The sequence below is a fragment of the Canis lupus genome, chromosome 27 (genome assembly GCF_003254725.2).
Source record: "Canis lupus dingo isolate Sandy chromosome 27, ASM325472v2, whole genome shotgun sequence".
Taxonomy (NCBI): Eukaryota; Metazoa; Chordata; class Mammalia; order Carnivora; family Canidae; genus Canis; species Canis lupus.
The window spans coordinates 7,013,191-7,035,917 of record NC_064269.1 but is presented as its reverse complement, the minus strand read 5'-3'; the positions used below and the strand labels follow the sequence as shown (position 1 = coordinate 7,035,917).

Below are 22,727 nucleotides of genomic sequence, written 5' to 3'. Positions count from 1 at the left end.
CTGGAGGCACAGAATCCGGGAAGAGCCTGGTGCCGAGAGCTCTCTATTGAACACAGAGTCCCAGCGCCTGCTCCGCGCTCCGCCCCGTTCCTTGGCCTGGGGCCGCGGCCGTCCACTCCGAGGTCCTCTTGGCCGCCGGCCCCGGTCACCGGTCATCGCAGGGCGCGGCCCCTCCGCCGCCCGCTCGGCCCGGTGCGCCCGCGGAGAGCCCCGCCCGGCCTCGGGCCGCCCCAGCCCTGCCGTCCTGCCCCGGGGCGCTCCAGCCCTGGCCGTCCTGCCCCCGGGGCGCTCCAGCCCGGCGCTCACGGCTCCAGCTCGCGGGACAGGCGGGACAGCTCCCGCTGGTTGTCGATGACCTTCAGCTGCTGGACGTACGCCCAGGTGCTGGCTGCGCTCCGGGTGCTCAGGGACTGCTCGGAGCCTGCCGGGTGGGGGGCGCGGTCAGGGTGACCCCGGGCCGCGGAGAGCCCCGCCTCCCCCCAAGGAGCAGAGGGCCTGGCTGCCCCCCCACCCCGCCGCTCCGCAGCCGGTCTTGAAGACTGCCCACCCCTCCAACCTGGGGCGGAAGTGTGGTTAGGGGCTCAGAGCCTGAAAACAACAGGGCCCCGAGATGGCACACAGCGTGATGCCCCTTGTCCTAAATTCAGAAACAACTGCTACTAAAGAATATTTGGTTCTTGGGAATATTTGGTTCTGAGCGCCTGCCTTCGCGCAGGGCCTGATCCTGGAGACCCGGGATCGAGTCCGGCATCCGCCTCCCTGCGTGGGGCCTGCTTCTCCCTCTGCCTGTGTCTCTGCCTCTCTCTCTCTGTGTCTCTCATGAATAAATAAATAAAATCTTTAAAAAAAGGAACATTTGGTTCTCATAATATTTATAGATGAAGCATTTGAAAGCCTGTATATATGTGTATGTAGAGGCGCCCATATAAATGTATCTACGTAAACAGGTTACAGTGGCACAGGAGGAGGGAACGCTATGTAGGGAGAGGAGGCGACTGCCAATGGGCCGCTGCCTGCCTTGGGCCAGCGGTGTTCACTGTATTATCACGGACGTAAAATAAAGGGTCCATGATGACAGTGGTGTACGGACCGTGGACTATGATTAATCCCTCTTCATGCAACGAAAGGCCAATTAAACAAATCAGGCCTAGAGTAAGAGTGCCTGGGTCCCCGGCTCTCTCGCTGTACCCCAGCCTCCCAGGACTCGGGCCTGTTTGTGCATCTTTAACCGGGGGGATGACTCTCCACCTACCCCGGAGAGGCGGCGGGAAGGGCTCACAGCATCACAGACCAAGTGCCTGTAAATGCCAGCCCCGGCTGACCTGTCAGCCCCCAGCCCTGCCCCACTTACACGTGGATGTCCTTGCTGCCTGGCTGTCCTCGTGGAGGTGGGATACGCGGCTTCTGAGTGGTGAGAGGGGCACTGGGTGGGGTGAGAGGCGGGAGTCAGGGACACAGGGCCAAGCCAGAGGCTGGAAGGGGACGTGGTGGGGTAGGGGGTACCAGTCCTCTCACCGTTGCTGTGGCTTCGGCAGTGGTGCAGCATCCGCACGGCTCTGGCCATCATTCTCTGCAGGTAAAGTAAGGACGTAAGACCAGGCCCGAGGGGCAGGACCCTGGCGTGGCCCGTGGGGCAGCTGGGAACCAAGCCCCTTTGAGTGGGCGTGCTCCTAGGGACTAGATGGGGCCACGTCAGTGTGCCCCCGGCACACCCAAAGTCCCGGTGGGGACCCCTGGGAGAAACCCCAGAGACCAAGAAGGGCTTAGAGCGGGTGAGCTAATTAAGGCTGTCTGCCCCAGTATGCAAGGGAACGAGGCAGGGGCTATTTTTTAAGAGGAGTATTCAGGATAAAGGATTGTGGTCTGTGTATACAATGGAATATTCCTCAGCCATTAGAAACGACAAATACCCACCATTTGCTTCAACGTGGATGGACCTGGAGGGTATTATGCTGAGTGAAGTAAGTCAATCGGAGAAGGACAAACATTATATGGTCTCATTCATTTGGGGAATATAAAAAATATTAAAAGGGAATAAAGAGAAAAAATAAGTGGGAAATATCAGAGAGGGAGACAGAACATGAGAGACTCCTAACTCTGGGAAACGAACAAGGGGTGGTGGAAAGGGAGGTGGGCGGGGGGTGGGGGTGACTGGGTGACGGGCACTGAGGGGGGCACTTGGCGGGATAAGCACTGGGTGTTATGCTACATGTTGGCAAATTGAACTCCAACAACAACAACAAAAAATTTTTTAAAAAGCAACCCTAAAGAAAGAAATAAGAATAATTATATAACTAAAAATAAATAAATAAAAGGAGTATTCAGGTTTGTGTTATTAATAACAACTCTAGGGATCCCTGGGTGGCGCAGCGGTTTGGCGCCTGCCTTTGGCCCAGGGCGCGATCCTAGAGACCCGGGATCGAATCCCACATCAGGCTCCCGGTGCATGGAGCCTGCCTCTCCCTCTGCCTATGTCTCTGCCTCTCTCCCTTTCTCTCTCTGTGACTATCATAAATTTAAAAAAAATTAAAAAAAATAACAACTCTAGATCATCTCCCGCCCCCCGGCCCCCTTCCAAGGCCACAATCCTATCCCCTAACCCACGCTGGGGCAGGCGGAGGGGCAAGCACCACTCTCCCCGAACTCACCATCTTCTCAAAGTTGATGAGATTCTCCACCAGTGTGTGGTTCCCCTCATGGATGAAGGTCATGTCTGCGGAGAGATGGGTTTTGCTTAGAGGTCCCCGAACTCCTTCCCCATCCCGCAGCCCAGGAAGGGGGAAGGGCCGATAATGGGGGCCTTGGGCCTGTCCCTGCCCTGCACTGCCCTCCTCCTTCTCTGGCTCCCCTCTGACCTCCCAGAGCAATTTCCCTGTGTCTCTTGGGCCTCATGTCAGAGGCCATCTGATGTCACCAGCACTTGTCACAACACCTGCTTCTAGCCAGCACTTGTCACAACACCTGCTTGTCACCAGCACTTGTCACAACACTTGCTTCTAGCCTGTGAACCCTGAATTCATATTTGTGCCCCCCAGCACCCCTGGATGTCGGGAGGACATCCAGACAGGCGCAGGAACGGGTGGGTGGAGGTGGCGAGGTGAGCCCTGGTCCACTCACCTTTGAGAAGAAGAGGCATGAAGGGGATGATGGGAGGGGAGAGCTTGGTGAGGGCCAGTCGATAGACTCGGTGGTTCCACGAAGGGTCCTGGGAGGGAAGAAGCCACAGTGAGGGAGGGACGGCCCCGCTCGGCATGACCCACCGCGGACCACGACACAACCAGACACAGTCCCCTTGGAGCTCTGCCTCCTCTGGGCCCCAGGTGTCACCCAGCAGACCGGAGGGGACCCAAGGCGAAGGGCAACCAGCAGTCTGCGCATGCGGCTTCCGGGCCTCCTGCTACCCCCTCCAGCACTCGTCGGGGCCATTTATCCCAGGGGCTCTGGGGTTTCATGGAAAACTCTCTCTCCCTCTCCCTCTCTCCTGTCTCTGTCCCTGTCCCTCTCTAGTGGGGAAATTCCTCTGAACCTCTTGAGTCCACAAGGTGAATTTTTTTCTCAAGAGCTCAGAGCCGGGCTGATAAAAGCCCCTTTGTGCCAGTTCTCTCCTGAGCACCCTCAAAACCTCTTAACCCCCTGGCAGATCCTGGCAGGGGTGTGGGAGGGGCAGGCAGCTCCTTAGCTCTTCCCTCATCTTCTGGCCTCGTCTAGCCTCGTCAGCACCTCCTGAGGGGCCACTGACAGGCCCTGGCCCACCGTGGGGCCCGGTGCCAGCACTTGCTTCCGGGGCGCTGAGGCAGGTCAGCTGGGGACCAGCGTTCCCCTGACATTCCCCCGACGTTCCCCCGGCGCTTCGGAGCCCAAGGCCAGACACCACCTGCGCCCTGTCCTGGTCTTCATACAGGACCTGCTGGCCACACAGCCAAGGCCCCCCCGGCCCCGCCATACTTACCCACACTGAGAGATAGAATACACTGTGCACCCCATCATACTGCTAACACTCCATTCCTCAGCCAGTTCCCCAGACTCACAGCCCAGAGGCAACCTGGCTCTGGCCCAGGGCTGGAAACCCTGGAAGTGGTCAAAGACAGGTAGAGGGGCTGCTGGGAAGCCCAGAGCCAGGGATTTCTGGAAGGAGGAGCCAAGGCCCAGCACTCACCAGCAGCCTCTCGAGGGCCGAGTACAGCTTCCGGACTTTGTGGGGCAGCCGCTGTGGAGGAGGGGCAGATGGAGCCATCACCACTCTGGGGAGGGAGCCCCATGCCTCAGCAGCCCCCCCAGGATGGGCACGGGCCCTCTGCCTCACACCTACCTCCCAGGTGTGGGCCAGGCGGCTGATGGCCGAGTTGCTGAGGCCAAACATGACAGCGAAGAAGGAATTGAGATTCTTCTGCTCCTTGAGGCTGTGAGTGGAAGACCCAGAGGTCGTCAGGGGACACGGCCAGGCCCGCAGAGTTCCACACAGACAACAGGCAGCCTGGGGCCCGGGATCAGGCCTGGCCCGCACGGCCTCTGTGGGGGCCGGGGCTAGGTGGGTAGGGAGGCAGGGCCTCTGGGAGACCCAGGGAAGCAAGGGGACGGATGGCGGACTTGGCAACATCTGGACCAGGGACCCCGCCACACACCCAGCCACCCCACAGGCACTCACTGGGCAGCCAGCTTGATGAACTTCCTGAGCAGCTGGGCCCGCAGGCCCGGCACAGGGCAGAGACACAGCTCTGTGGCCACCCAGTACTGTAGCTCGTTGAAGCGGCGCATGAAACGCTCCAGGTTGGCAGTGGTGACGTCCCGCAGATGCTGGGGGCCCAGCACATAGTGGATCAGCTCCACCTGGTAGGGGACAGCAGGAGAGATCAGCCCACCCCAGGCCGGGCGCCCTCCCCCACCCCGTTCAGCTCCGCTCCCCGCACCTGGTGGATACTGTTGAAGAGGTTCCAGTCGTGGTCCGTCAGCTGGCCCGCCAGGTCCTTGGCGCTCACCAGGTCCAGGCCCTCAGCAGAGCCCACGGTGGGCCCCAGCTGCTCGGGGTGTGGGGTCTGTGGGTACAAGAGAGCCCAGGAGGGGTACCTGAGGAATCCAGGGGGCAGGCTCAGGGTAGGAGGAGAGAGTTTGGGGCTGGACTCCATCCCCATGGTCACAGGGATGTCGGGGAGGAAAGGGTCTACTGGGAGGAGGGCTTCCCAAGAAGGCATCTATCCTCCTGCCAGCTCCCCAATGCTGAGACCCCCTCCTTGTAGGGCTCCTGCCTCCTGGGGAACCCGCAATGAGGAGAGGTCTTCTTTTCCCTTGAGAGCTCTCAACCAGCTCTCTCCCTTCCCCAGCAGCTGGAACCTTCCATCAGCCGAGGCCCTCTCCTTCCACTTCCTTCTTAAGACCCAGCAGCAGTCAGAGCCAGGCCCTTCTTTCCTCCCTGTGTGACCCTCCCCTGCACGCACCTCTGTCCGGCCCCAAACAGCTCTTCCCTGGCCCCGTGCCTGTTCCTACCAGCTCATGCACTTCCTGTGGGTTGACAACAAAGAGCCGCTCGTTGAGCCCCAGGGATGTGGCCACACCACGGGCATCCGGCTGCAGGCCAATGGCATCTGCAAAGACAGCAAAGGCTGGACCAGGCTGGGCTGGTGGTGGGGGGCGGGGGTTGGTTGGCAGAGACGGAGGCCAGGGAGCCACCAAAGGCAGGGTGGAAGCCCCATGTGGGAGGCCGCGAGGTCGCTTCTCCCAGAAGCCCGGTTGGAGCTCTGGGCAGGTGCTCTAAACGCACAGGTGCCTACGCCTGCACATCCAAGGAAGACGAAAAAGGATTGTTAGCGAGACAAGCAGAACCCGGGCAACGCTGGAGCCTCCCGGAGCTTCCTCCTTTGTCGAGTGGAGACAGCAAGACCCACCCTGACTACTCACGAGTCTAACAGGTTGATTTATGTACGTTGTGGTGACAAGTACCCGATGCATCTAACGGCCCTTGGAACACTGGGCAGTGCCTCACCAGGGCTTGGTGTTGACCTGCAGCAGCGTCTACTGACTGAGCCAGTGTTTCTAGGCATGTTTGAACCCCCAGTCTTAGACCAGGAGCCTCCAAAGTAAGATACGCAAGACCATCATGGGTCCAAACAGTAACAGCTCCTCTACTTTGTTTTTGTCATCTGTTCCGCATTTCTACTTTGTGGGTTGCTCCGTGATTATATAATGCGAGTGTGGGAATATATGTATATGACTTTTAAGCAAATACACACATAGCAGGGGGTTTGTAGTAAAAATATCGGTCACCCGGGGCGGTGATCTCAAGAGTTCCGGCGGCGTAGTAGGCTCTCCTGTCCTTGGGCAGCGGCAAGTGTCCGGGTGGCCACCAGAGGGCGGTGCTCCCCAGACCAGAGCACAGGTACCCCGACCTCATCCGGTCTCCCCACTTCCCCAAGGGGGAGAAGAGCTTGCTTTTCTGGCCTCCTCTCCCAGCCCTTATTCCCTGGCTGCCCCTAGTTCCGGTCCTCCTAGCGGAGAACCAACAGCGGTCTCCGGTGGCCCAGGTCCCCTGAAAGCAGGTCTCGGGAACTCTCAGGCTGCATGTCCTGCGCCCCGTGCTAAGGGTTTTATGTGCACCTGCTCTCCTCTGCTGGCCCCAGCAGTCCTGTGTGATGGGCACAGCTGTAGCGCTCATGTGACACACGAGGACTCGGAGGCTCAGAGAGGGTGAGTGTCCTGCTCGGATCCGGATCACACAGCCAGTCAGCAGGGGCCCCTGGGATCCCAGCCCAGGTCTGGGGGTGCCGTTGATGCTCTTAACCGCCAGGCTTCTCTCTTACCTGCCGTGGCACCTCCAGCCCCTAACCCACTGCTGGCCCGCAGCTGACTCTCAAATACGTTTGCTGACTGATAAAATGAAGGCAGGCCACCTCGGTTCCAAAGCCGGACGCTCTCACCTGCTGTGCGAACTTGGGAAAATTGCCTCATCCCCCTGAGCTTCAGGTTCCTTGTCTGAAAATAGGGTGAAAGCACCTGTCTCCTAAGGCTGGTACTAGGGTACAACGAATGAATGAGCATGATAACCCCAAAACCTCTGTAGGAAGCGTCGCGCCAGCGGCCGTTCCCAACCCTAGAATAGATAAGCTCACTCAATCCTCAGGCTTCCTCTGTGCAGGGGGCACGCCTATCACCCCATTTTACAGATGCTGAAAAGAGCAGAAGAGATGAAGTTTCCTGCCCACGGACACACAGACAGGGGGCTAACGGGCGGGGCTCCAGCGGGGCTCTGGGGCACCACACGCAAAGCACTTTGGAGAGACATAAGCTGCTCTCAAATGCCAACCATCGTTAACACTGATGAAGACGGTCAAAATAATGATCTCAATTCGGGGGGCGGGGGGGAATCTGGGCAGGGATCTGAGGGCCCCTCCCTCAGGGCCACCCCCACCCAGAGACCCAACTCACCACCTGCAGAGTTGACCTTCACCAGCACCTGCCCCTTGGTCCAGCCATCCTCCTGGGCCAACGCTGCCATCACCTCTCTCACCGAGGCCGTCACGGGCAGCTTCAGGGTGAGCACCGAGTGGTCCGGCCGGCAAATGTCATAGGGGACTGGGGAGGAAGACCGGGCTGGGCTGCAGGAAGGGGCTTCCTGACCCCCGCACCCAGAAGTGAGTGCGCAAGTGTGGCAGCGGGAGGGGCCCAAGGAGGCAGGACTGCGTGGCAGGGGGGGAGGCCTGTGGATCCCCTGGGGAGGGGGAACCTGAGCTGCGGGGAGGGAGGCCCCGGGGGGCACACCCTATCTGGCAGCCTGGAACAGAGACCCCGAGGAGAACGGCGTGCCCCCCTCGGCCAGGCCTACTAAGGTCAGGGTGACGACAGCAGGCCGCAGCTACGCCTGGCTGGCGGGGACCACCAACCTTTGTCCCCGACTCGAATGGCACGGTTGCTGCAGAGGAGGGGCTGGTCCTGGCCGGGGAGCCAAACAGGCATGTTCCTGGCCTGAGAGGAGAAGAAAGTAAGGCCCAGAGGACACCGAGGAGTGCGCAGAGCCGGGCAGAGGACTCTGTCCCCGGGAGCATGGGGCCACATGGCATACACACCACCAGCTGCGTGGACCTGGGCCGGGTGAGGCGTCAGGCACCAAGGCTCCCCGAGGAAAGGCAGGTCAGCGCCCCTGTGTGCGGGGGCCACCCCTTTGCCAAACAGGCCCGGAGCTGCCCTAATATGGGCACACCTCAGCTCTCGGCCCTGGGTTTCTCTTCCTTTTCCTCCCCTGGCTACCAGCGGCTAGTTGTCCATTTGCTGTGTGCCAGGCTAAGGCACAGGCTAATTCTAAGGACCTAAATATTCACAATAGGGACGCCCGGGTGGCTCAGCGGTTGAGCACCTCCCTTCGGCCCAGGGCGTGATCCCAGGGTCCCGGGATCGAGTCCCACATCAGGCTCCCCGCATGGAGCCTGCTTCTCCCTCTGCCTGTGTCTCTGCCTCTCTCTGAGTTTCTCATGAACAAATAAATAAAATCTTTTAAAAGAAAATAAATATTCACAATAGCTTTTTGACCAAAATATTCTTCTTCTTCCCCTTTCATAGATGAGAGAAGTGAGGCTCGGGGAGGTTAGTAACACGCCCAAGGCCACAGAGCTGCTACGTAGCAGAGCTGGAATCCTGGAAACCTGTGGCTGGAATCCCTCGGTCTGCACCGCGATCCAGCGACACACGGCTGCCCTGTCCTGTCCAGCCCCGCAGGCCTTCCTCGTGGGCCCCACCAGCTGTCCTTCCAACTCCCGTCTGGAGTCTTCCCCCTCCCAGCTCTGAATGCAGCAGACCCTCCGGATGCTCCGTGTCGACACTTCCAAGTCTCAGAGCTGTCCTCGGCCCCCCCCCGCACGGGGACAGACCGCCAGTGTCGCCCTCTCTTCCAAGCCCTGCCCTCAAGCACCCCCTTGGATGCTTTCCTCCCTGGGCTCCATCACCCCAAACTCAACGCCTCCCTCCGACCAACCTCATCCTGCTGCCAGCCATTCTCCCGGGCGTGCGTTCCTGCGTCTCCTTGCCCCCCACCCCGACCGCCCCCACCCGGCTTCCCCCAAGCTTATCATCTTGTTCTGGGGGTTCCTGTGAGCCCCTCCTCCCGGCCCAGGCCAAACCCCAGTTCCACCTGCCCAGCTGCCTCCCTCCTGTGTGCTACAATGGCCCAACCATTCTCCACTGTTAGCCATTAGCCCTCGTGTGCCCCCGCTCCCCTCCCAATCTGCCTGACAGGGTCACCTTCCTAGTGCAGCTTCAAGGCCCCCATCGGGCTCCCTACTCAGAGCACCCACTCGACCTTGGCTCCGTGGCTCGCATCATTCAGAAGACAAGGACCAAACCCCTGACCATGGCCCACAGGGCCCTACATGCCATGGCCCCCGCGTGCCTCCCTCTGGTGGCTCCGTCCCACACTCCCACCTGTGGGGTCCCTACTGGGTGGACTCCCCACCCCCTAGAACCTGACTACGCCCTGTAGCTCTCAGCTCCTGTGGTCACTGTCCCTGATCCTGACCCTGTGTCAGCCCTTCCCTTCTCTGTTTTCAGAGACCCCCGCCTTTGCCATTATACATCATGACACTGCGCGGCAGCTCTGCCCTCGCTTGACTGTGAGCCCCACGAGGCCAGGGGTGGCTCCCCCCACAGCTGCACCATCGGCACCCAGCACCGAGCCCGGCACACACATGACGGTGATTCCACACTCATCCCTGAGCATCAGCCACAAGCCAGGCAGCGTGGGAGCCCTGGGGAAACAGAGGTCCAGACCCCTCACTCCTGAAGCCAGGATTCCAGTGGCATGTGACAGGCACTGACAGGCAATAAGCAAGCGACAAAGAAAACAGCTCCACCTGGTGCTAATGCTTTGAAGAGAATCATAGAAGACCCCTTGGCAGGGGCAGGGGGTGGGGAGGGGCTAGGGATAGGGAGATGGGGGCAGGGGCCTGAGAACCCAACATTTTGGCTAGGTCAGAAAGACAAGGGCGGGGGGAGCACAAAGAGCCAGAGAAAGAAAGTTCCAGGCCCTCAGGTGGAAACCAGCTTTTCTGCTGATAATCCAGAGAAGGAGCCTGTGAGAGTCTCCAGCAGGGAGGGGCAGGGCCTGGAAACCAGCCCCATCCTACCTTTCCAGTCCTTTCTCCCAGCATTCTGCTAGAAATCTCTGGCTCCCAGAATGCTGGCCACCAGGAACCCCTGGGCCTCGGAGGCTGCCTTCAGGCATCATCCCTCACTGACCCCCCCAACTGCTACCTGGCTCTGTGAACATGGTTGACCTCCCCAATGCAACAGAAGACCCTGGGGGGGAGGCAGGGGGGGAGGCGTGACCCTCGCCCTCTGTGTCTCCCACGAGGCCTGGCCCGAGCCACACACAGTTCCTGTTCTGTGAACTCCTATCCCAGCCCCCGGGGTGTGTCTGTGGGTGGGGATCCTTCCCAGGCTGAGCCCCGGGGGTGGAGGCCAAAGGAGGGACAGAGGAAAGAAGCTGGGGCCAGACACAAGAGGGAGGAGCTGGTCCGCGCAGACACCTTCATCTGAGGAGATGCATTCCCACAGCCGTTCTCCAACCTGGGGAGCAAGCGAGAAGGGCAATGAGATACGAGGGACCCCTGCAGGCAGGGCAGGACGGGGCGGGGGCAGGGCCAGGCGCTGGCTCTGGATTCCATCTGCCCTCAGCAGCCGCCCAGGTGTGCAGATGCGGCAAGCACCAGCCGAGAGGCGCAAAACTAGGCTTGGAACCCAGCCTGTGCATCCTGTGATCCTCCCAGGCCCGCGGCGGAAGGCGAGGGCGTTCCCCGAAGGCATGTGCCCCAGTGTCAGACTGAGCAGGTGCCACTGGAGGGGAGCTCTCCCTGAACCTCACCTGGCCCCATGGGGATGGCCGGGAAGGCCAGGAGAGGCCCGAGGGAGGCCGGCAGGACGGGGCTCAGGGGTGAGTAGGAGCAGAATGGAGAAGTGGGAAGAGCAGGTGCGCTCGGGAGAGTGCCCGCCTGGGTGGCGCAGGAGGACGCGTGACCCGGCGTGAGGGTGAGGCCCAGGGGACCGGTGAGGGGCTGCTGAGAATGAGCAGGGCCGGACAAATGGGCAACCACAGCCGACACTCTCGCGTGGCACACACCGCCCGCAGGGCCCCGCTCCGGGCCCTTAAGGCCCTGTAGGATTCCATCCTTGGGAGACAGGCGCTCTCCTAGTGTGACAGACGGGACCCCAAAGCCCGGCGAGGGGGGACGTGCCCAGGGCAGCGTGGCCACGGGTGGTGCGGCCTGGATTTCAAGCCTCAGGTTTGTGTGGGTGCTCCAGAGTTGGTGCTGGGTCCCCGCCGTGCATATGCAAAGTGAACTCAGAGCCAAAAAGCATCACCTGTGGTGTCGCCGCCTCTCTGGCCACTGCTCCCGCAGCAGGATGCAAAGCCGGGTGTCTCTGCTCACCAGGTCTGAGAGTTTCTGGGAGGAGCCGAGATTCATTGACACGGATGTAGCTGTGCCTACAGCCCCGTCCAGCCCTGCCTCGCCCCCAGGTACCTGGAGAAAGCCGGTGGCCACGGGGTCGGTGTAGAGCATGGGGCCATACAGGGCCACCCACTGGCTGACCAGCCGCAGGATCTGCTGCCTTTTGTTGCAAATGTAGGTGCTGTGCTCCTGCTCACTGCCTCCCGAGGGCTCCGCGTGGAAGGTGGGCACCAGTCAAGGGAACCACAACATCCAACCGGGCTACCCACCACACTTCAGGCAAAGGAGGGGCAAGGACGCCCAGGACCCACGGACAGGCTGGCCTGGGCATGAGGCTGGTACTTCGGAGGGTTCAGCACAGCCGTGCTGCAGGCGATCCCTTCTCCCTGTTCCAAACAACATCCTCGTCACCCTGGGGCCGGAAGGATATTGGTGCAGGAGGGCAGCACAGAGCTGGGCACTGGGCATGAAGACGCTGTAGGTCAGGAGGAAGTCACTGAGGAATGTCTCTGGAGGGCAGGGACAGGGGAACAGGAGGGAGCGTCAGAGGGCACGTCTACTGAGCACAGACATACGCAGAGCTGGGGTGCCCCTTCTCCCCACCTCATAATGGGCCACGTACCAGCAATGCCCGGGCCCTATGACAGCACTCCCCACCCCAGCCAAGAGCACAGGAATGAGGACATCCTGCCGACTGGCCAAATGGACTAGCCCAGCACCCAGTGATGTCACATTCAGGGTGTCTGGCCCTCGCCCAGTCTACTGCCCATCCAATGAGTCACACAGCAGGCAGGGTATCTCTGGCCCCTACCTGTTGGGTCATGAGCACTGGAATCAGGTCGCATGGCCTCCAACAGCAGTTCTAGGATCTTCTCTGGGGTGCCAGACATCACCGTATACCTAGCAGAGATGGCCAATCCATAGCACGTGCACCACCGCTCCCCACTGCCCACATCTGAACAGACATCAGGAATCCCATCACCCTTCCCTATTTGCCAGCTCTGTCCCACCCTGGGGTTGGAGGGAAAGCTGGCTCTGGGGGTGCATCTTAGCCTTCCCCCCACCAGGGGTAAGACATGGGGGGAAGGGAGTAAAGACTGGGAGACAGAAGGACAGAAGGTGGGTGAGAGAGAAGGTGTGCAGAAGGAGCGGGGCAGGTGTGTTACCGGTTCCTGCCTGGGGTCGGGGGGCGAGAAGGGCCGGCACCCTGAGAGGCTCTCTCCAGTACCAACACCACTTTGCCATGTTCTTCTAGCCTCATGGTCTTGGCTTCCACATCCTGGAGAACAGGCCACACCTAGGTATCAGTCCACACCTTCCACCCACCCCGCCCCCATCCTTGGGCATCTTCCCCCAACCCCATCCCAGACCCTGAGCCCCACAAGGCTCCGGCAAGGACATTCGGCCCCTTTCCCACCGGTTCAATGGCCATGATCTTGGATCCGCCCCACTCCCCGCCCTGCCCATCATGCAGGCTGAGCTCTCTCCTCCACCCATCCCTCCCGGACCTCCTTCTGTGGCTCCCACTCTCCATTACGCGTGGTCCCCCACCCCTCTGTAACTGCCACCCCACCCACGGTCTCCCACACTGAGCTGGAGCTCTCGGGTTTCACTGACCGTCCTCACATGCCCGTGTTCCAGCATCACCTCTAAGCTTCTCTGGCCCCTACCTTCCCTGCTCCCTGTAGGCCCTCTCATCCCTGCCCTCTACCCCCTCCCACTTCTCCAAAGAGGTGTCCCTGCCGTGTCCCCTGCCCTCCCCATCCTCAGCAACGGCACCTTGATGATACGGTTGAAGTCCTGCTTGTCCACGCGAAGAAAATGACAGTTGTCTTCTCGCAGGATGATGGTGGCTGCCCGGGGCGCGTCGTTCACCAGAGCCAGCTGCCCAAAGTCATCTCCCTCATGCAGGGTGGTCACCAGCCCCTGCAGCCAGGTCTCGGTCACAGCCCCACCAGGCCGCCCCCCTCACCCTCGTCAGAGCAGACCCACAGGGGGCGGGGGACAGCCCCCTAGGCAGGAGGAGACCTGAGAGATTGGCAGTCTTAGGTTCATTCAAGGTCCGGCCCGAGAGGGCTTGGACGGGGGAAGCAGGTGCCACCCAGGGGGTGGGGAGAGACGCAGAACTCACCTTGCCATGGGTCACCACGTTGACAGATCCCTTCCAGATGATGTACCACGAGGTGCCCTTGTCTCCCTGGCTGAACACTGAGAGGAGCACAGATTAGACACGCCTGGGGTCACCCTCCACTGCTCCGCGGCCTCCACCACGACCAGGCCGCTGGTGCCCGGCTTCTTGCCCACCCCGTCCAACTTACACACGGTCCCCGCTTTGCTGTGCGGTTCAAAGAGCAGAACTGCCGCTAATTCCCGCTTCACCTGTGAGGCAGGGAGAAGAGGGTCAGTGGTGCGAGTCCAGGGTAGGAGGGGCCGGGTTGGGGGGAAGTTAGGTCCGAGGGCACAGGTACCCGGGGTGGGGCGGAGATGGGGCTAGGTCGGGTGCCTGGGACTCAGCAGGAGACACCACAGGGGGACCCGATGGGCTAGGAGAGGCAGGAGGACTTTTGGACAAGGATGCCAGGAATAGGAAATGAGATGGAAACTTCCTTTTTTTTTTTTTTTAATTTTTTTTAATTTTTTTTTAATTTTTTTTTTTAGAGATGGAAACTTCCAAGCCACAGGCCGAAGGGCAGAGAAGTAGCGCCTGGCTCGGAGGTGGGGCCCTCGGGGGTCCCAGGGAGAGGAGGCCCCGGGGAAAGGGTAGAGGCGGGCGGGCTGACCGAGTTGGAGAGATGGGCCACAGCCTTGATGTGCAGCAGCTCCTCAAAGATGAGGTCCAGCTCCTCGTCCGTGCGCTGACCCGGGCTGCGGGCATAATGCACCGTGGGCCTGCGAGCGTGGGAGCCACGTCGCCCACCACGCTTGGGCCTGGGGCCACTCGGGCCCCAGCAGTGATCGCTCCCAAGCGCCCACCATGCACCGGCCAAGCCCCAGGTGCCTCACATGCATTATTTCAGCCCACCCTCACCACCACCACCCCCATGACGTGGGCATCGTTATCCTCCTCTGACAGAAGAGGAAGCTGGCATGGAGAGCCCCGAGGCCACCCAGCCAGTGGCCTGTGGAAGTGGAATTTGAACCCAGACCTGCCCACAGACTCAAAGCCTACCCCCTCTCGGCCACCGCTGCCCCTGAGCGGGCAGGGTCCTTGTAGGCCCTCGGCCTCGCCACCAACGGTTACAAAGGAAGAAACAGGTTCAGAGGTGGGCCGGGGGGTCCACAGATCACACAGCGAGGAATAAGAGAACCTCTCAGGGATGAAACTGAGAGACTACGGAGACTACGGAGTCTGAGAGCCAGGCGAGGCCTGGGGTTGTGGGGCGCAGGGCACCCGACTCACGGCTTTCGCAGGGCCACGGTGAGCAGGGCGTCGGGGCCCCGCTGGGAGAGCAGGGCCACGGCCTCGACCAGCTCCTCCTCCAGCTCATGGACGCCCGCGGGCTCTGGCTCCGGCCCGGGAAATCGGTAGAATTGGGTATCTCGGTCCTGGAAGGTCCAGTCGTGTTTCACTGCAGGGCAGAGGCCCAGGCGTGAGGGCGGAGACCAGCTGAGGCCGCGGGCGTGTGAGGCCCCCATCAGGACGCCCGCCTCCCCCACCGCCCTTCCCCGGGACTGCCCGGTCTGGGGGCCCCCACGCCGGGCCCACGCTCACCATGGCAGAGGGCACCTTCATCCAGCAGCACCTGGCAGATTCCAACGGCCTGGCTCCGGGAGTGGACCCCGAGGCCCAGGGCCAAGATGCCATCCACGAGCTCCCGGCCAGAGCAGCACTGCCTAGGAGAGGTAAGGGGACGGGAAGAAGGGGGAGAATGAAAAGGCAGGAGGGCCTTGGGACGCCCGGGTGGCTCAGCGGTTCAGCACCTGCCTTCGGCTCAGGGCATGAGGCTGGAGACCTGGGATCGAGTCCCGCATCGGGCTCCCCTTTGGGAGCCTGCTTCTCCCTCTGCCTGTGTCTCTGCCTCTCTCTCTCTCTCTCTCTCTCCCTGTGTCTCTCATGGATAAATAAATAAAATCTTTAAAAAAAAAAAAAAACGGGCAGGAGGGCAAACCTTCTGGCAGAGAAGTACCCTTCTAGGCTTGCAGCTGGGGTAGGCTCGGAGCCCGCCACAGAGCAAAGGGGAGAGAACACGGCCGCGCTCACCGATAGAGCCGAAGGTGGTATTTCCGGTCTCGGATAAGGGTCGGAGAGGTGGCCAGGAGGTGTCGATGCAGCTGCTTCCCCGCCCTGAGCACCCTCTCCGTGGAGGCCTAGGACAGGGAGCAGCAGAGCTGGCTAGGCCCCGGGCCGAGGCCCTGAGGTCCCCTCCCGGCTCCCCCCGGCCCAGCTGGTACCTGCTCCAGGCTCTCGCTGAAATCCAGGGACTCCTCGCTGTCGGTGAGTGGCGTCTAGGGGGGGAAGGCCTGCCCGTTTGTTCCAGCTCCTGGACCTCAGCCCCCCACCATCCCCGTCTCTCTCACCCCTAGCCCTGTCCCCAGCTCCAAACAGATGCATTTAGCTACTCAGTCAACCAATGAACGGATACTCCCTGAGCACCCCTCTATGCCAGGCATCCGCCTCTTCCCACCCTATCACCAGACCCCTGTCCTCCTGGACACAAGCACTGCACCTCGACAGGTGAGATTCCCACGCAGCTTACTCAGGGCCCAGGTGCGCCCAGGCTCCCAGGTAAACCACACCTGTGTAGGGGAGAGCGCTGAAAGAGCATGAGGATGGTTGGGCCACCTGGCGGCTCAGTGGTTGAGCATCTGCCTTTGGCTCAGGGCCTGATCCCCGAGGTCCTGGGATGGAGTCCCTCATCAGGCTCCCCGTGGGGAGCCTGCTTCTCCCTCTGCCTATGTCTCTGCCCCTCTCTCTGTGTCACTCATGAATAAATAAATAAAAACCTTAAAAAAAAAAAAAAAAGAGCATGAGAATGGGAAGTAAAGAAAGGTCCATGACAGGGGGAAGGGGGCAGGGGGAAGGGAAGGAACCAGGCAGGTGCCGTGGGTGGGGTGAGATCGAGAATGTGAGCACTTCTGGAGATTATGCACGGCTGTCTGGCCATCCCAAGCATGCGTGACTGAGCAACACAGGCTCTTCACCCCAAGACTTTGTGACCCCATGCTCCTGGCCTAGGGTCACAAAGCCTAATCCCGAGCCAGGGTTTGTTCCCAGCCACGAGACTGTGGGACTCCTGGACTCAAATCCTTGCTCCTCCTCCATTTACCAGCAGTGTGACCCCCAATATATGGTTTAACCTCTTCATGCCTCAGTTTCCTAGTCTATTAAATCTATAAAACACTCGTAATACCAATACAGAGGCTTTGGGAAGGGTTCTGTGAGTTAATGTGTGTTGAATGCTTAAAGCACTCCCTGGCATAGAGTTGTAGGTACTTGTTAGCTATTATTACTCATCTTCGAATCCGAGGGCGGGCTGCTTGCTGGAGAGCCCCCATCCTCTCTGCGACGCTGCTGCTAGACCTAATCCTGCAAGAGTGAGTAAGACTCGGCGGCACCCAGGACTGGCTCTGGAAGACGGGATTTACGAGGAAACACGTTAACAAGGCTTCTGTGCCCTTGGGATCAACTGAGCCATCCAGGACCCCGGGCTCCTGTGTCCTGGGATGTTGGCCATGAAAGCGCCTTACGATCCTTCTTTTTCTGCCACCTGAAAACTGGAATTTGTGGACGTCTCTGGACAGGACGCTGTCCCCTCCTGAGCCCTCCCAAAGGGTGAGTACCTTACAGTTCACCAAGCACCTCTCTCTCCGTGATTTCCTCTGATCCTACATAGAATAGGACCAGATGTAAAGTCGGAGGATCAGGGATCGTCTGCCCTCTCTGACTCAGGAAACAGAAGTCTTGGGGTGAAGAGCCTGTGTAACTCAGTCACGCGTACTTGGGGTGGCCAGACAGCCGTGCGTAAACTGCAGAAGTGCTCACATTCTTGATCTCACCCCACCCACCGCACCTGCCTGGTTCCTTCCCTTCCCCCTGCCCCCTTCTCACCAGCTCTCTCTCTCCTACTGGGCCCTGAAAAGGACCTGGCTGGGGAGCTGGGGCACAAGCAGGCCTGGGGCCAGAACCCCCTGTCCTGGCCCTGGCCTCTTCCCACCGTGTGCCAGGCAGAGGCCTGAGGTCTGGCACACACAGGCGCCTGGCCCCGGGCTGGGCGGAAGTCACTAGGTGTCCCTAGGGTATCCCTGCCCGGGTCATGGGGCCCAGCCTGGTGCCAGACACAGAGCCCTAGAGACTTAGCAACAGGAAATGAGGAGGAGGAGGAGGAGGAGGAGGAGGAGGAGGAGGAGGAGGAGCCAGGGAAGGAGGAAGGGCAGGAATGCTACCCAGCCAGCCCCCTGTGTTGGAACAAACAGTGCCGAGTGTTAATGACTTGTTGTTCATGTCAAAACGTCCAGGTGGCCCCGGTCCCTGCCTCAGCTCTCTTTGGTGCCCACGACCCAGGCTCCAGCATACGCTCCCTTCCTGGTATTATTCTGACCCTGGAGGGCACATCAGGAGGAGAGGTGCCAGCTCATGAGGCCAGACTGGGCACACCCCAGATCCCAGATCCCAGATCCCCAGGCTTGTTGAAGCCATTTCCTGCCCTGGCCCAGGGAATAAGCATGTGGGTCAGAGGAAAGGGGGCGCGGGCCCATCAGAGCCGAGGAAGGTTCCTGAAGGCATCCCTCTCAATTTGCTGAGGAGAGCGGGAGCCCAGAGAGATGGAGTAACTCACCGGGGGGTCACACAACTACTCAGGGATTCAAGATCCTGCTGAGTAAGGAGCACTGACCCCGGCGGAGGCGCCTGGCTCCTCCTTCACACCAGGAGAGGGAGGCTCAGACGTTCTCTAACCTGTCCCGAGTTGGTGAAGGGGGGCCCCAGGATTCACACTACGCCTGTCTGATTCCAAAGCACGGGTCCTTAGCCGCTGCGCACTACCGTCTCCCAGGCGCCTCCGTGGCCTCACGTTTCCCCCACTTGGTGCTACGGACGGATAAATCCTGCCTTCAGGAACGTTCCACGGGCAAATAAGTTTGAAAAACATTGCGTTAAACAAAATTCCATGGGTTTGTTATCGTAGTCCCTCTGGGTCCCTCTGGGTCCCTCTCTGCACTGGGAACATCCTAGGATGGGGGTGGTGGTGGTACTATTCAGGGGATGAGGTCAAGGCCGGGGGGCTCGCCATCCAAATCTCAGTTCCCCATTACCACCCGGGTGTGTGACCTTGGCTGCTTATTAACCTCTGTGTGCTTCAGTCTCCTCATCTGTAAAGTGGAGTTCCTGATAATAGGAACGATCTTATAAGGCAATTATGAGGGTCAAATGAGTTAATAGCATGGAGCGTTCAAAGTGATGCTTGGCTTGTTGGTAACCGCTTAGTAAATACTAAGTAACTTTACTGAACTTCATTATTTTATGATGGGGGCCTCTTACCTGGACACAGTGCAAGCAGTGCTGTACCCCGGCTGACCCTGTCTCTGATCTGATAACCCCGAGTGTCACCTCAGGGCTTCTCAGTTGGAGAGAAGTGGCTGGTATGGGTAGGGGTGAAGGCCTTCGCCCACTGCGTCCCCTCCTGCCCGGACAGGAAGGACTCAGGGTAGAAGAGGAGGTGGTAGTTAGCTTCCCTGGCACCAGCACCATAGCCTGCCCCACCCTCCCTCCCTGTCACTCGATGTCAGAGCCACACTGGAGGGGCTGGCGCAGAGCCAGAGAGCCTCGTGGGGACCTGTCAGACCAGTTCCCTTGGGCCATGGCTTAGGGTCTCAGGCCAGGGCTGTGTGTGTTGGGGAAGGGGGAGGACGCATGGGGAGGGGTGATGCTTCGGGGTGTCAGGGTTACAATCTGCAGCCAAAGAAAGTACACCATGAGCTTGGGCTCCATAGCCAGAGCACCAGGGACAGAAACCGAACTTTGTCTCTTAGCAGATGTGTAACCCTGGACTGTCACTTAGCCACTCTGTGCCTCTGTCTTCTCATCTGTGAAATGAGATGATGACGAGCATCTATCTCACAGGGTTATTGTCAAATTACTTGATATGACAGAGGTAAAGCCCTTATAATAGTGCCTGGGACCCAAGTATTAGACAACTATTAGCTGCGACCATCGTTTGGACAGGCGGGACGAAAGCATGGCTTCTGAGTTAGAGAAGAGAGCCACCTCCCCCAAAACAATCACTCAAAGGGAAGCACCCCAGGCTTCTCTGAGCTTGTGAGACCCACCAGAGGTATCCTGATCCTGCCCCTGCCTCTAGATAAATTGATCCTTCTCCGGCTCCCAGACATGGGACACCATCTCCTCTCCCTCTCATGTTTTCCAGAGGAGGCGGTCTTCCGTCCCATTCCAGCACCATAGTTGGTAAATCCTTTCCCTACATAACCTCAGGCCGCCCTGCTGCAGCCTGCTTTCATTTTCTCTTGTCCTGATCTAGTAGCAACAGCAAGTGCTCTCTTCAGGCCTCAGGGGGTGGATGGGCTTCCCCCTCGTTTTCTAAGAGGCTGTCGTGGCCTGAACAACTCCCTGCACTGTCCTCCTAGGCTCCACCCCTCTACGGACATCCACCCTTTCTTTACCCTGCAAGTCCACACTCCCTGTCAGCCACCAGTTCCCTCATGTGAGCCCCTCCTAGGCCAAACGCATCATCTACAGGTGAGATGTGTAACTTCACGGGTCCCCAGAGCCTCTTAAACACGGCTGCAGTGGGCTGAAACCACCTCACCAGCATCCCCTGCGTCCCACCCCGTTCCCCAGAGGTGGTCACCAGGAGAGGGTGTGGCCCTTGCTCCTAGCCCTAAAAATCTAAGTTCCCTTTAACCTCCCATTCCCACCTACACCCCACACACCTGGCAGGAAAGGGGCTGTGTTTCTGTGACTTTCACCCCCTTTACATCCCAGCCACTCTCACACCACCCTTCCAGCCTCTCCACATACCCCAGCTCTTCAATTCTGGGGGTTAGGAGGGTCAGGAGACAGCCTGGCGGCCTCTTCCACTGCCTGTCCCAGACTTTGGGTCCCAGGGGAGCCTCCAGTGACCTCATTGTCCTGGCACCTGCCCTCTCCCCTACTCCCCACCTTGCCTCTACAAGCTGGGAAGGGGACAGGAAATGCACAAGTAATTATAGCCTGAGAGGGAAGGAGGCAGGGAGGGTTCCAGCCCACAGGCTCCAAGCAGTAGCTACTGCCAGTGACCTGGAGGGGTGGGGAGATGGCTTAGCCCAGAAGGGGCCAGCTGCCGCGCTCCCCCTGGAGCCCCATCTTGAGCAGGACCCAGGCCTAAAAGGTCCCTGATTGGGAAGACCCAGGAAGGGAGGGAGGGTTTGGGGGAGAGCTAGGGACTGACGCCTCGGTTATCCTCTCAATTCTGATTGAGGAGCCCCCCCTCCCCCGCACCATCACGTTGGCAGACCTCATTCTTCTCACTCAGCCTCATATTGTGATAAATATAAATGGCAGTAGGGCAAGAGGTAGGAGGAAAGAGGCAGAAGGTGGTGGTCATTGTCCTCAAAGGAACTTGCAGATAAGAGACCTAAGTGACAAGCTCTCCCAATTTTGTCACCTGCTCCTGCTTTCCCTCTACCCCTTTGCCTGAGTACCCTCCCAGCAGCCTACACTCGCTCCCAATGCTGTCTCCATGGCACACAGAATAGACGCACCCCGAATCTCAGGTGACTCTGGGAAGTCTGGGTGGTCGGAGAGAGCTTCTCTGCGGATCTGGATCCTGCAACCAGGATCCCGTCCCCCAGCCTGCACCCCTCCCCAGTGCCCCCTGTGCCCCCCTCCTCCCCTCTTCTTCTTTCTTTCAACTCCAGGATGTTCTTCCCCAGCAAAGGGAGACCCCAGCTCCGGTCTCCAAACTCCTCAAAATCCTCCCCCTGAGCCCCCCCCCCAGAGCCAGATGCCAAGCAGCGCGCACATGCCCACCTCTCACCCCAAGATCAAGAAGAACTGGCGCAGTTCAGTCGCTCTCCTAAAGGAGAATGTTGCCACGGCGATACATCCAGAACAGCAGCCAAGCTTACCTCCCCCTCCACCTTGACCCGGGCCCCAGTATTTCACACACGCCTCCCACCTCCACGCGGAGGACAAGCTGGCACCTAACTCACGGCGCAGGGAGGTGACAGGTAAATGACAAATCCCCTCCCCCTCCCCCCTCGCCAGCACGGGAAGATGTAAGATGTGAGGACCACATGCGCACAGCCACACGCGTGCAGCTGTGTGAGCCACCCACGCACACGGCGACCAGGCTGCTGCACCCACCGTCCAGCCCAGCCGCAGCCCCGACACCCCCAGCAGCAGCCAGGCCGTCCGGCAGCCCTGGCGCCCGGCCCGGCCCCGGCTGACGACGGGCACTTACCCAGCGGAGCCCCTGAATGCGGCTGGGACGCTGGTGCTCGAGCAGCAGCTGGTACGAACAGCTTCGGGGCCGGTGCATCCTCTTCAGCACCATGTTGAGCAGGGTCCCCTCGGGCACCACGTCCGGGAGGCCTCCCACCTGTGACGCTCCTAGAGCCGGGCTGTCCTCCACGGCCAGGCCCACCTGCCAGCGGCTCTCACCTGGCCAGCCCACCTGTGACGCAGGGAAGGGAGGCAGAGAGCCATGGGGCTGGGGCTGGGGCCGCCGGACCGGGGCACAACCGCCCCAGGCAGAACCACTTCCTCGCAGTCCTCTGGACTGGTCAGGCGGAGGTGCTGCAAGGCTGCCAGGAGCCGGGGGAGGGACAGGAAGACCTTCACTGGGGCCTGCCGGTCTGGCGCGCTTCGGGGTCTTCCAGCTGGCCGGCCGACATCGGCCTTTCTTCCCGGGCCTCTTTGGACTTCTGCCCCACCCACTGCCCTTGGCCTCCAAGGGATCCCCGCCACCTCCCAGCATGAGGCTGTGGACTCCCTGGAGCCCCCAGAAATGCGGCTTCGCCTCCAGCCCATCTTCCCCCGTCTCCCTGGCCCCTGCCCAGCACTGTCTCCCCACCCACCCCCCTACCCACCATGTCAGCCTCCCCTCCTGCTGCTCCGCACCCTGACCCCACCTTACCCACCTTCATATTCCTTCTCCAGCTTGCACAGCCCTGTAGGCTCTTGCAAAAGGCTGGGGCGGGGCGGGGAGGGGACCCTCAGCGGGACCCCGACTGCTCCTGAAGGGGTGCGGGCTGCGAGCCCCAGGCGAAGTGAACGGGGCTAATTCCTAGCTGGACCTGCTGCCTGCGGGGCCACGGGCCAGCCGTGGTGGGGGGGGGAGAGGCTCCCTTGGGGGGGAGCGCAGG

At 60.3% G+C, this 22,727-nt stretch overlaps 1 protein-coding gene across 2 annotated transcripts; it reads right to left on the bottom strand.

Annotated features, from left to right (window-relative positions):
- Positions 1-14: 14 nt before the first annotated feature.
- On the bottom strand, positions 15-22,686 carry RAPGEF3 (Rap guanine nucleotide exchange factor 3). 2 transcript variants are annotated; one of them, XM_049102379.1, is made up of 28 exons: positions 22,503-22,686; positions 21,824-22,036; positions 15,819-15,872; positions 15,628-15,734; positions 15,139-15,260; positions 14,827-14,995; positions 14,207-14,291; positions 13,745-13,805; positions 13,558-13,634; positions 13,206-13,352; positions 12,593-12,705; positions 12,238-12,326; positions 11,857-11,935; positions 11,499-11,649; positions 11,338-11,420; positions 10,506-10,545; positions 7,872-7,953; positions 7,417-7,563; positions 5,482-5,579; positions 4,908-5,033; positions 4,646-4,827; positions 4,310-4,400; positions 4,157-4,207; positions 3,118-3,205; positions 2,649-2,713; positions 1,516-1,570; positions 1,352-1,423; positions 15-421 (listed from the first exon to the last, which is right to left on the bottom strand). In XM_049102379.1, the coding sequence occupies exons 1-28, from the start codon at positions 22,506-22,508 to the stop codon at positions 303-305; spliced, it is 2,772 nt and encodes a 923-aa protein (XP_048958336.1). In that variant the 5' UTR covers positions 22,509-22,686; the 3' UTR covers positions 15-302. The 2 variants fall into 2 exon arrangements, 1 of the variants encoding a protein (XP_048958336.1); XR_007406345.1 differs by lacking the exons at positions 15-421; positions 22,503-22,686 and adding an exon at positions 3,950-4,068 and having other exon boundaries at positions 1,394-1,423; positions 21,824-22,278.
- Between the last annotated feature and the right edge of the window lie 41 nt (positions 22,687-22,727).